The sequence below is a fragment of the Penicillium brevicompactum genome (assembly GCF_028827555.1).
Source record: "Penicillium brevicompactum strain IBT 35665 chromosome Unknown utg000006l_segment0_segment0, whole genome shotgun sequence".
NCBI lineage: Eukaryota > Fungi > Ascomycota > Eurotiomycetes > Eurotiales > Aspergillaceae > Penicillium > Penicillium brevicompactum.
Window position 1 is genome coordinate 913,189 of NW_026623209.1, and position 12,099 is coordinate 925,287.

The 12,099-nt window shown below is 50.5% G+C and overlaps 5 protein-coding genes across 5 annotated transcripts; 4 read left to right on the forward strand and 1 right to left on the reverse strand.

Annotated features, from left to right (window-relative positions):
- Positions 1-926: 926 nt before the first annotated feature.
- On the forward strand, positions 927-1,799 carry rrg9 (mitochondrial ribosome assembly protein RRG9; the record flags this gene model as incomplete). Its single annotated transcript, XM_056957826.1, has 1 exon — positions 927-1,799. The coding sequence occupies one exon, from the start codon at positions 927-929 to the stop codon at positions 1,797-1,799; it is 873 nt and encodes a 290-aa protein (XP_056807216.1).
- Positions 1,800-2,311: 512 nt separating this feature from the next.
- Positions 2,312-4,917, forward strand: N7506_008534 (putative intracellular protein transport protein (Sat1); the record flags this gene model as incomplete). The annotated part of the gene is made up of 3 exons (XM_056957827.1): positions 2,312-2,846; positions 2,910-3,986; positions 4,037-4,917. The coding sequence occupies 3 exons, from the start codon at positions 2,312-2,314 to the stop codon at positions 4,915-4,917; spliced, it is 2,493 nt and encodes an 830-aa protein (XP_056807217.1).
- Positions 4,918-5,406: 489 nt separating this feature from the next.
- On the forward strand, positions 5,407-6,437 carry N7506_008535 (Mob1/phocein family protein; the record flags this gene model as incomplete). Its single annotated transcript, XM_056957828.1, has 4 exons — positions 5,407-5,800; positions 5,857-5,950; positions 6,005-6,138; positions 6,196-6,437. 4 exons carry the CDS (start codon positions 5,407-5,409, stop codon positions 6,435-6,437), a joined length of 864 nt encoding a protein of 287 aa, XP_056807218.1.
- Positions 6,438-7,423: 986 nt separating this feature from the next.
- N7506_008536 (fungal specific transcription factor domain-containing protein) lies at positions 7,424-9,362 on the reverse strand (the record flags this gene model as incomplete). The annotated part of the gene is made up of 5 exons (XM_056957829.1): positions 7,424-8,039; positions 8,092-8,421; positions 8,481-8,654; positions 8,708-8,859; positions 8,934-9,362. The coding sequence occupies 5 exons, from the start codon at positions 9,360-9,362 to the stop codon at positions 7,424-7,426; spliced, it is 1,701 nt and encodes a 566-aa protein (XP_056807219.1).
- A 1,450-nt stretch (positions 9,363-10,812) lies between these two features.
- On the forward strand, positions 10,813-11,773 carry N7506_008537 (F1F0 ATP synthase subunit 5; the record flags this gene model as incomplete). Its single annotated transcript, XM_056957830.1, has 4 exons — positions 10,813-10,971; positions 11,152-11,466; positions 11,519-11,608; positions 11,660-11,773. 4 exons carry the CDS (start codon positions 10,813-10,815, stop codon positions 11,771-11,773), a joined length of 678 nt encoding a protein of 225 aa, XP_056807220.1.
- Between the last annotated feature and the right edge of the window lie 326 nt (positions 11,774-12,099).

Below are 12,099 nucleotides of genomic sequence, written 5' to 3' on the forward strand. Positions count from 1 at the left end.
TATCTTCAAGTCACATTGGAGAAAGAACAACCCCGATTCTTGTCAGAGAACCAGTAGGGGTGAGTGTATATGACGGACACCACGCAGCGGCTCTACATTTTTCTCAACCAGTAGCATCAGATGCACCAAACCTACCAGGAGGAAATGATGTTGTCGAGATCAACATCGGCATTTCCATCCATTTTCAACATATATATCAATTATCTGTGTGCCCATGGACGAACAAGCCTGAAGACGTACATATCAGAACCATACCCGAAGTGGCCAGGTCCTCGCAGGGGGCAATCGCTCTTATTTCAGGAGACCCCTCTGCAGCAAGAGGCCCAAAGTGTGATGAGTTTTGTATATTGGTGATTTTTGATTGGTGACAATCCTTGCAGCTGAGTGATCACGTAGACGCATCTCCCATAACCACTGCACATGCCGAGATCTCTGCACTCAACTCTTGACAATTGAAAGTGCAACATTCGTGGGACCTTTATCTTACTTTAGAGCCTGCAATAATTTTTTCCCACCACATTTTGGTTCATAGCATCGAAATATTGATGCTGTATCCAGTTCGGCGCATGCGCCGAGATCACCGCGAGTGCTGATAACACTGCGTATGCCGCGTCAGGAGCACCACCCGCAGGGAGTTCGCTTTTCAGACAACCAATAGGGGCGCAGTGTATGTGCATGATATTCAGAGGATCCAACTTTTCTTTTGTTGGGTCTAACTCTCGAGAAGTACCAAGGACCTGCGCAAGATTTCCAAGGTTCCAAAAATGGCAAAATGATGCCAGAAGGATGGATACCCCAGGCTGATTCGCGTGTAGGCCCGATAGATCAGGCCACAATATGCTTATCTTATCGCGAGGAATTTCCCTTCAAAAGTCCGCGTCCCCATTGCCACCTCTCTTACTTTTTTGTCAGTCCGACAATTCAAGATGGTGACTTCATGTGCCGCTTCCTCGAAATTGGCGCTGTCTGTCGCTCTGCGCAATGTCTATCGCTCACAGATGATCGGTAGTACTGGCGCTTTGGTCAGCCCCTATCACGGACGATTCAGCTTCTCTTCTCCTGTTCCTTCATCACACTGCAACTTTCGTCGACTGTTCAGTTCCTCTTCGTACCTACGCGATCCTCAAAATGAATCATCCGAGTTGACTTCCCCTGATGCCTCAACTTCTGCCGATGCCGCACCGTCTCAGCGCAAACCCCGGAAGACATTTGATCGGCCCGGCGACAAGGGTGGATGGAATTCCCACAAACGCCAGCCCAAGAGCCAGAAGCAAGATCCAGAGCAAAAAAGTGGAAGGACCGACAGAGAGCGCAGGGCTTTCCGTAACGAAACCCGACGGGAGATCAAAAAGCAACCTCGCAACTGGGAGGAAGACAAGGCAAAGGCCAGGGAGGAATTTGAGAAGCAGAGAAAGAAAAAGCCAGAGAATTGGCAAGTACAGAAGGCAGCTTTGAAAGAGAAGTTTGCTGGCGGTTGGAACCCACCTAAAAAGCTATCGCCCGATGCACTTGATGGAATCCGTCATCTCCACGCGAAGGCTCCTGAACAATTCACCACCGCCGTCCTCGCGCGGGAGTTTGAAATGTCCCCGGAGGCCATTCGACGAATTTTGAAAAGCAGATGGCGTCCTACTGAAGATGAGATGGACAGTCGTCGCCAGCGATGGGAGAAGCGACACGACCGCATTTGGAGTCGCATGGTTGAACTTGGTCTTCGTCCTTCAAACAACCGCGAACAACCCTCGTCTGACTACCATGTCCTTTATAAGGACAACGCCAACGATCGCAAATCGTCCTGAATTGCTACCGCTGGAGGGACGCCATGTATTATATAATTTTGCTTGAAAGCATTGCCTCGTCATGTATAACAAATAATGCGCATTGGAGTTTATTGGATGACTTGTTACGCTTGTCGTCATCAACAATAATGTAATTCACACCATGTTGAATTCCCTGCCGACGAATTCCATCTAGAACAAACTGCCGTTCCTTCGCGATTGCAAAATTACTTAAACCAAGGACTTTAATGGTGGAAAGACATGAAAACAGGACTGTCGCCGTAGTACGGATTAGAGCACCAATCCAGGGCAGAAGACCTCGGGATGTATGTCATTCCGCAGCTCGGGAGCTAACTGGAGCAAATCATATCACCTTCAACTCCTCAACCAACATGGTTCACTCGGGTTGAAAGAATGCAGAATGCTCACGTCGGCACATCCCATTCGGCTTCAACTTGAATACAGCTTAAAGTGCCGGCTGGCAATTCTCCTCCGAACTTGAGAGCCCCAGTCCGCATGCTGACGCGCCCGCCATGCCATCCGACATTCAGGTCTTCGTGAAATGGAAAGACCAGACTATATTTGCGGGCGAGAACGTGGAATGTACAATTACGTTCAAGAACGTGGCTGACACAAGCGCCGAACCCAATGTCGAGGTTCAACATTCAAGGAAAGGGTCTCGAGTCGCGAACCACACGAACCACACGAGCTCGAATTCCGAATCTTTCTTTGGCTTCAACCTCCCTGGTCGACGTTCCTTCTCTATCAGCTCTCAGCGAAAACCCTACCATCGAACAGCTTCGTCGCTGAACACCCCGTTGACCCCCGGCTCACATAGCTTCCCCCCAAACAACGGCCCCTCTACGCCCCGGACTTGGCAACCCGGTCACAGCCATAAACGCTCTGTCTCTATCCTTTCAATTGATAGTGAAGGTCAAACCGATCCATCGCCTTCCCCGCTTCAGCACCATTCCAGCCGACCCAAACCAGTCAGGGGCCATGGACGCTCAGCGAGTCTTCAGGTTCCGCCGAGGAGGAACAACAGCTACGATGACACTTACAAGAAAGGTAGGTACCTGATGCCACGCATATTGCCGAAAGACGTTGAGACTAATCTCTATCAATGACCAGCGCGAACCCCCACTCATGCATTTCCCTTTCCATTAGCGGAATCGCAAAGCGAGCACCCCAACGGCAGTCTCAAAGTCGATACCTCCCACTTAGGTCGAGCCAGCCGCCCTGGCTCGTTAGCAACCAGCCCATTGGGGCCACCAGAGCCATTGCGCCCCCCTGTACGACGGCCACACCCTCCTCCACTCGATTTCAAGTTTCCAGCTGCGCCCTCGACGGACTCAGCCAGTCGCGGGCCGCGCACTCCATCCCCACGATCTGCGACTACCGCCGGTACCACATCGACAGCTGGAAGATCAACGGTGACAGAAGGACAGGGACTGACTGGACCCGCGCATCAACAATTGACCCGGATCATATCGGCCACGAGCGCAAATGGGAGTAGTCGCAGCAGTGGAGAGTTCTACTCCATCAGCGGCCATTCGTCCGAAACCTTGGGATCGGAGTACACGAATTTCTCGGCCCAGGGTGCACGAGCTCCTCCTCCCATGCGGCATGGACGCCATGCCAGCTTTGCGGCATCCCCTTCAAAAGCTCCAAACAGCCAGGCGCTGTTGATGGGCTATGCACAAGTGAGCGCATCCTTCACCGTCGATGGTTCACTGGTAAACCAGTCGGCGTTTGAAGAGGTGAAACGGAAGGGAGTCGTGGGTGGACAGGCAGGCTCAGGAGGATTGCCTGGTCGTCCCAATCCAACCGCAGAGCGTCCCCGTAAATCCGGCGGGTTCTGGGGCGCGCTTAAGTGGAATTCCATCGAAGAATCTATCAACGGTCTTCTTTCCAACAACGAGCTGGATGGATTGCGCGACATGCGCGGCGTATCATCTGAGCGTTCGATCCCGCTGTTGTCAACCTCACAGTCACTCCTCTTCGTCGATCTTCGACTTGCACCTGGAGAAGAACAGTCTTACTCTTTTTCTTTCTCCCTACCTAAAGGACTCCCGGCGAGCCACAAAGGAAAGGCGATTAAAATATCATATAATCTTGTCATCGGCACGCAACGACCTAGCGGGCCAAATGAGCCCCAAAAGGTCAATCGGATCAATATTCCCTTCCGCGTGTTTAGCGGCGTTAATGGTAGGTGTCGCTTGCCGATCTTCTGATGGTTTCTGCTAACATTTGCACAGAGAAAGGAGATGTCCTTGGGCATGACCTCATGTCACCATATGTGATTCTACGCGATGAAGCGAAGGTGCAAAAGGTCGGGCCTGTTCTGCCTGTCAAACCTCACAATGAAAGCATCAGCAAAACACATCACTCCGCCACGGACTTTTTGGGTTACGTGGACGAAATCCTGGCACAGCGTGCGCGCTCAAACACACTTTTCCCGCCTGGTGCCTCACCGGAAAGACGAGCCAGCATAGACGGATTGCCGCAGATGCTGACGAGCAAGGACATGATTGATTTTGCCATCCTCCGCAGCAACCAGGCGGTTAATTCCCGGCGCAGTCCCAACCGCTTTGAGATTGCCCGTGAAGGCCAACGGATTGCAGTGGTTGTCTTGAATCGACCTGTCCATAGGCTAGGAGAGACCATCATCGCCACTTTGGACTTTGGCAATGCTACAATACCATGCTACGCAGTCCGAGCCTCGTTGGAGACATCTGAGAAGGTGACCCCCACCCTGGCCATTCGGTCTAACGCGAGCATACACCGGACTACACGTCGTATCCACGCTTCTCTCTTCGAGAACACCCTTCATGCAACTCGCGTGGCCTTTAGCCCTGCAATTCCCATTTCCGCCACTCCATCTATTCTCACGAGCGGTGTAACTTTGGATTGGGAATTACGATTTGAGTTTGTTACATCCAATGCGCATCGCGAAGTAGGTCCCGGTCCATCTGGGGCTCGCTTACTTGAGGCTTTATCGTCGGATGATCGAGGAACGGTCGTTTCTGCCATGGAGCATCTTAACTGCGACTCGTTCGAGATCGCCATCCCTTTGACTGTATATGGAGAGACTGTGCGAGAGCGTCTGCCTGAAGAGAAGGAAGGCTACTCAATCTGAAGCCTCCAATATACATGTGCAGCTGTTATGTGTTTCATGCGTTGATATATCCTCTTTTCGATATTCCCCTGTGCTGTTGGTATAGCCACGCACACATAGGTACTTGTCTGGACTCAAATGTACAATTGAAATCAAATCCAGAATTGCAATTTAAACATAATACCATATAGTAATGTGTTGTCTGTAAATTCAAACCGGTACGGCAGAGTGTAGTTGGAAGATGCGCGGTCACTGGGGCAACGCGGATAAGCCGATCGGATCTCACTTATCGACTTCGACCAGCTGAACCAACTCCCCTTGCGCCTCTCGTTTCTATTCCAACTCTTTGTCTCAAACTTATCTCCCCAATTGCACCTTGTTACGGTATAGTCCACATTCCTGGAACGTCCATTCGCGCCCTTCTGACTGGAATGTAGGCCACTCGCGATCAGCGCCAACCCCGCCAAATATACGCCGAAAGGGATCGCTCTATCGCGACCTTGAGAGAACATGTCTTCGTTCATCACCACAATGTCCGTACCTGCTACCCCTCCTACTGCTCAGTTTTCATCTCGCGGAGAGCAAGCCTCTCAATCGCGATCCAACCCCTCCGTCTCCATCAGCCCTTCTCAATATCAGACCACTCGCACTTCCCACCTTCCCCTCCTGGAACCTCCCTCTTATCTGTCGCCGGCAGTACGCGCGCTCAAACAAGGCTGTCTTGGACTAACACCTCCCAGCAATGCACGCACCCGGGCCCCTTTCAAGCCCCGCTCTGCGGCCAAAGGCACTAGCAGCTACCAACTGCGACAGTTTGCCGAAGCTACACTTGGAAGTGGTAGCTTGCGCAAGGCTGTGAAGCTGCCCGAGGGCGAGGATCTCAATGAATGGCTTGCTGTGAACAGTAGGGCATACCCGCTTGGTCTTCCTTGAGAATCACCACTAACCCCTTTGAACTAGTTGTCGACTTCTACAACCAGATCAATCTGCTTTATGGCTCAATAACTGAATTCTGCTCACCGCAGACATGCCCAGAGATGAAGGCGACAGATGAGTATGATAATTCTGCGACGGCTGCTTGAGGCCCCTCTGCTCACCACCTGGCTAGATTCGAGTATCTCTGGCAAGATTCAGAGAACTACAAGCGACCAACCAAGATGTCTGCACCCGAATACATTGAGCACTTGATGGCTTGGGTCCAAAGCAACGTTGATAATGAACAGATGTTCCCCAGCCGAATCGGTAGGTTCCCAATGTCCCAGGCGCATCTGCAGATAGCTAACACATGACTTTCACCAGGTGTTCCCTTCCCGAAAACCTTCCCCAGTCTCCTGCGCCAGATCTTCAAGCGTCTCTACCGAGTGTATGCCCACATTTACTGCCACCACTACCCAGTGGTTGTGCATCTCGGTCTCGAGCCCCACCTCAACACCAGCTTCAAGCACTATGTACTCTTCATTGACGAACACAAGCTTGCCAGCGGAAAGGACTTCTGGGGTCCCCTGGGTGATTTGGTGGACAGTATGCTACGCAGCGATTAGAGCTGGAATATTACCAGACTCGGAATCATGTTTGCATCTGATCTCCGCTGCCAGCACCATACTGGTTGAAACAAGGCTCAGGAGATCTTCACGGCGTTTTGGGGGCGGTGCATACATTGAAGTATTCTAATACGTGGGATTTTAGGCATTATGGGACTTAACATTGTACCCAGACTGAGACTCTGAATCCATGCACATCATTATAAGATTATCCCGTATAATCCCTACTCTTGTGCCTTCCCTTTATCCCTGAAGTGCATCGCCGCTGGGTTTGTAACCAAATGACGCGAACAGTAATGCGTTGGGTGTTTGCCCAGCACCTTGGTGACAGTCTTGCATTTCATGTTCGTGTCGTGATGTTTGCTGCATTGTTTGAATTCGAGTTGCCCTTTGCAGCCGCAAGTATATTGGATGAGTTCTTCCTCACACATGCTGACCTGGTAGGACGACTCAGGTCAAATGGGCATTGAAATAGAGATATGTGCTTCCTTACTGTGCTGTTGAATCGTGATTTCCAAAGTTATATGCTTGGAGATGATGAAATATGGATAGTGAGTTCAAAATGGTCGGTTATCGTTGACACAGTGGATGAGAAGGTAGACATACGACAAGGTTGTTCATAAACCACCTGGACAGCGCCAAGAGGGCGTTTAGCGCTGGCGTGCCTATTCCGCATGACTAGCCGCATTCCAAAGTTATGTGAGCCAATCCTGGACCCGCAGGCTCTGGAAGTCGTTTGCCAACCCCCTACGAAGGTTCCAAGGCTGCGGAAGCTGGAATCAATAGACAGTCTTGGAAGATACATAGATAACACGATTGAAGCTGTTCATGGCCAACAGAGAAGCAAGTGACAGAACAAAGTATACAATGCGCACTATGGATGATATATACACGAGCAAGCGGCTCAACGCCAACCAATCTTGGGGTGGAGGATTCACCTGGGCAGCTCCCAAAGTTGACCGTTGACAGCCATGGAGATACATAACTCAATTTGATGTAGATGTCTTGGTTTCACTGCTTCCGCCCCTAGACTGACCGCTGGTATCGTTCTCTGATGTCTCCGCGGACACAGCGAGATTGTCCCACTCCTCAAGCAACAAATCCAATTCAACATCGTCTATTGAGTCATCGTTTTGTTGTTGGATGGCTACCGAGAAGTTTGGGTAATGGCTGCTGAAGCTCTTCCGGTCATTGGTGCTCCAGTCAGTCTCAAAGTCCTTCAGAAGAATATCAGACTCAGGAGGAAGTTGGACTTCTTGCTTGATTGCTGTGAGCTGCACAAGCCGGAGCATGCCTTTGGCCATCTGCCAGCGCCGAGCCAGTGCACGGAGGGCGATCAGGTTCTCCACGAAGGATACTTGATTTTGCTTCTCGTCCAGACCCTCAAGTAGCGTGAATAGAGCAAGGGTCGAGTATTGCATCATTCCCATGGGCATGCACTCCGTCGGCCACGTAGACCGATATTGGCTTAGCAAGGTGCCGACTTGGCGCGCTGAGGACATTCGCTGGTTGTTGATGCGGGTTTTTGTTTCTGTGTCGTTCTCCCCGATGGACGTGCTGACAATCCCGGACATCACCATGACAGTATTGTGGTACCTCATACTGGAATGGGGATTAGCTTTGGCACACCCATACATGATTTTCTGTTACGTACTGCAAGTCCATTGCACCAATAGTTGACGTTTTCCCTGGGCGAATACACTCGGGAAGATTCTCCATGACTGTATCAAGGCGTTGATGGAAAACATCGATATCCGCGACACTAACGGTTGAGGGTTCATGATCCCCGAAGAGGTAGTCTGTTATATCCCATACCACAGGTGCGAGATCTGAGTGACCATTTAGCAGGCAGTTGGTATGGGCTGGTTTCGGTCCAGCGTGGTGGGGATAGGGAGTCCAGGTATCATTGGGGTCATGGTTCTCTGGTAAACGGTTGAGTGACGTTGGTCTCTTGATGAGCGGTGGTTTCTGGAAGCTTATGGTGCTTGTTCTATGAATTGTCAGTATAAGTTTGCGGGTCTTTTTGTTGTCTTGTTTACTTACGGAATGAAGCTAGACAGTCCGGAAAATGCAACATCAATAGACCTTGCCATTTGCTCGCCCTGTTCTTTAGCGGCCGCTATTATTTTCTTCTGTTTGCTCATGATTTGTTGCATGCAATCGGCTGTTTCGACCAAGTATTGCCATCCCAATCTGTCTTTGCCCAGAACACACGCACTGTTTCGGTGTTAGAGATCAATTTCAAGAATATATGGAATACGGAAATATACCATGTGTACATATCCCCCATTGCTTGGAAAGTGGTGAATGGTACCCTCCCCTCTTCTTTCTTGAGCAGGTCCACTGCCTCGTTAAAGAAGTGTTCACCCCGAGTCGTGGGGTCACTCGGGTTTGCAAAGGACTCAGGATAGTCGGAATAGAACTAGATCGCGACATTAACCGTTTAGATTGATTTTCAGGGAAATGAAACTGTGATTGACGGCTCAGGGTACTTACACAGGCCACAGCGAGCAAGATGTTTACCAGAAGTGGCGAACAGAATCTCGAACCAAGCTTGCCAGCCTTCATATCACTCAAGAAAGGATCTCGATCAACCCACATGAACGTAGGCTGTTGCCAGGTGAAATATAGAGAGATGAGATGTGACACAAAAGCATCATCTGCTGTCACAGACGTCCACGGCTTAGCTGGGACTTGGAAGACAGGAATATCAGTGATTCTTTTCACATCCATATACATGGAAGGAGACCGTTTCGGAATCTTGGCAGGGCCATCATCTTCAACAGACGCATGGTCGAGGACCTGGCTAGCTGTCAGACAAGCGTTGATCTCGTCCATTGGCGCATTGCTTCGAATGAGATTGATGACATCGACAAAGGCCGGTTCATTCTGGTTGCGGATTGTCCCCACAAGTCGCAAAAGCATCTCACGGTCATGTTCTAACGATTCGATTTTGCGCTTGAGAGTGATTCGCCGACGTCCATCGTTGTCTGCATTAATGACGCATGGCGTATTTGCTTTTTGGCAAGGTCCACAGGGTGTTCCCCCAATACACTATCAAGATTGCTTAGACTGGTGATTCTAGTGGACTGGAGGGCCGGAAAACCTTTGATTTTCTTTTTTGGCAAGCCTGGCAAGCCGTGGTGACTTTCTTCGTCCGATTCAAGGGGTAACTTTCAGCCGGGCCCAGATCTGTTGCTGGTGCCAGGGATTTCCCTGGGTTGTTCAAATCCATGCTCACTCAATTGAGAGCTGTCAGAAAGGAGCCGGGGAACGTGGATTGTCAAATAGAGCCAGAGTATAAGAGCGGAGCGGAAATACACATCCCTCCCCCCTTCGACCAATATGATGAACCACGGGATTTTCGCTAGAGTCTATTGGATCGTTCCACGTTAGCCTCAGTCGAAATCAAACAACGAGGGACGATCGGTTTCAGATTCTTGTGTCTATCGTCTGATGGCACGGGTTTGGCTCACCTTTTCTATTTTTTTTTTTTTTTTTTTTCACCTGCTTGACAGCCACTAAATGCAGCAGCAGCCAGTCTTATCACGCCTCAAGCCCCCAACGGGTCTACCCATGTCTGACTTGTTCCGTGTGGGCAGTTGACAATCAGAGTGCGATCGATCGTGGTCGCGAAAAAACCGGATTTTGATTTCCTGATCTGGACTCCATAATTTTATATCCCTGCTAGTAGACCACACCTTGACTTTTAGCGTGATGTCTTGACACGGCCAACACCTCCCATATACTCCGTAGACTTGAATCAATGAATATTAGCCAATGTCAATATAGTTTCCAAGGTTATTCTAAGTTTTTCATGCATGTCAACACTAAGATGGCGTGCCAACGAGGGTCAGGCTGTGAATTATATCTCTCCCATGTGACATTTAATTTATAAACCTTGAATACACTCCATGCTTATGCTAGTCCAACGGTCAGTAGCGTTTCAAGGTTGCAGTCTGGGCAGAGGCAACTCCAAGAGACTTGGGAGCTTGCCTGTTGTATATTGAATGAAGACGGAACCGGAGAGCGAGAGCGAGAGCGCCATCCATGGATGGCTTCTGCAATGACTAATCAGTAAGCATGTCAGCACTAAGCAAGTATTCCTCTCCACAAAGTCTCGATTTGGTCTACGGAGGCAAAGGGAGTTAGTTAAAGAAAGCCGTGCTGGCCCGGAAGAGAAAACCCGAGATGCCAAGACATTTGACTTCGCGTTGGTATCACGTGACCACCATGCTCAATCCGAGTCACGTGTGACGGGAACAATTCGGACCTCGTCTCAACCTGCACCTTGACGAAGCAGCACTCCGAACGTCGCTCGATATTACTCAACCACCACCCTTTCTCCCCCCGAGGCCTACCTCCCAATTGCATAATGATGTCCGCTCGCTTCGCCCGCGCTGGCCTCCGTGCCACCCAGTTCTCCGTCGCTCGCCCTGCCGCCGTTAACGGCATGCGCTCCTATGCCACGGCCCAGGAGGTCCGCGCTCCCGTCGCTCTGTTCGGCGTCGATGGCACCTATGCCACCGCTCTGGTATGCACATCCATTGCCTCAGTCTTACACGCGACCTTGCCAACTACTCCTGCAATCCCCGTCCACCCCCGACCCCTCCTAGAGAGGGATCTCCCCGGACGTTCAAAACAATCTTCAATCTTGAAATTCATCATACACTGCCCTCCAACCGAAACAGACCTCTAACAGACCTGTCATTAGTACACTGCTTCCTCCAAGTCCTCTGCCCTCGACCAGACCGCCCGCGCCATCGCTTCCCTCGGCGAGACCCTGAAGGCCGACAAGAAGCTCGTCAACATCCTCGGCGCCCCCACTCTCAGCAACGCCGACAAGAAGTCCATTGTTGAGGAGCTCGCCAAGGTTGCCGGTGCCGACAAGGCCGGTATCGTCCAGAACTTCCTCGAGACCCTTGCCGAGAACAACCGTCTCGGTTCCCTCAACGGTGTCTGCGAGAAGTTCGCTACTCTGATGGGTGCTCACCGTGGTGAGATCGACCTCAACATCACCAGTGCTCAGGTATGTCCCAGAGACAGATCGACCACCAATTGCCATCTAATAGCTTTTGCAGGAGCTCGACGCCAAGACCCTCACCCGTCTTGAGAAGGCCGTTGCCAAGTCCGAGTACAGCCAGGGCCAGAAGCTCAAGGTTGTTGCCAAGGTACGCTCGATATGCTGTGCGATTGCGGAAAAAATACTTACATCTGTCCAGGTCGACCCCGCGCTTGTTGGTGGACTCGTCGTTGAGATCGGTGGCCGCACCGTTGACCTTAGCGTTTCCTCCAAGATCGCTAAGATGAACAAGGCTCTCACTGATGCTGTTTAAATGTAAATTAAGCCTCTGCGTTTGGGGGGGATGGTTAGACTATAGCATATCGTCCCGGATGAACGGTAGCGTTCCTGGAAGGGAAAAGGAGAGTTTCTAGATTCCCTTTCAACCTTCATTTTGTTTGTTCTCATTACCTGTCAATTGCACAAATTCATCCATCAATCTGGCTGGTATAAATTTATCTCGTAGATTGCAGATCTGATCTGAATACTGGCTACAATTCGAGGTCAAATACTCATGCCTTGGTCTAGCAGTCTAATGGAAACCAATGATATTGTTGAAATTGTGTACTCAGCTATCAAATGCACTAGGAATCAAGACAG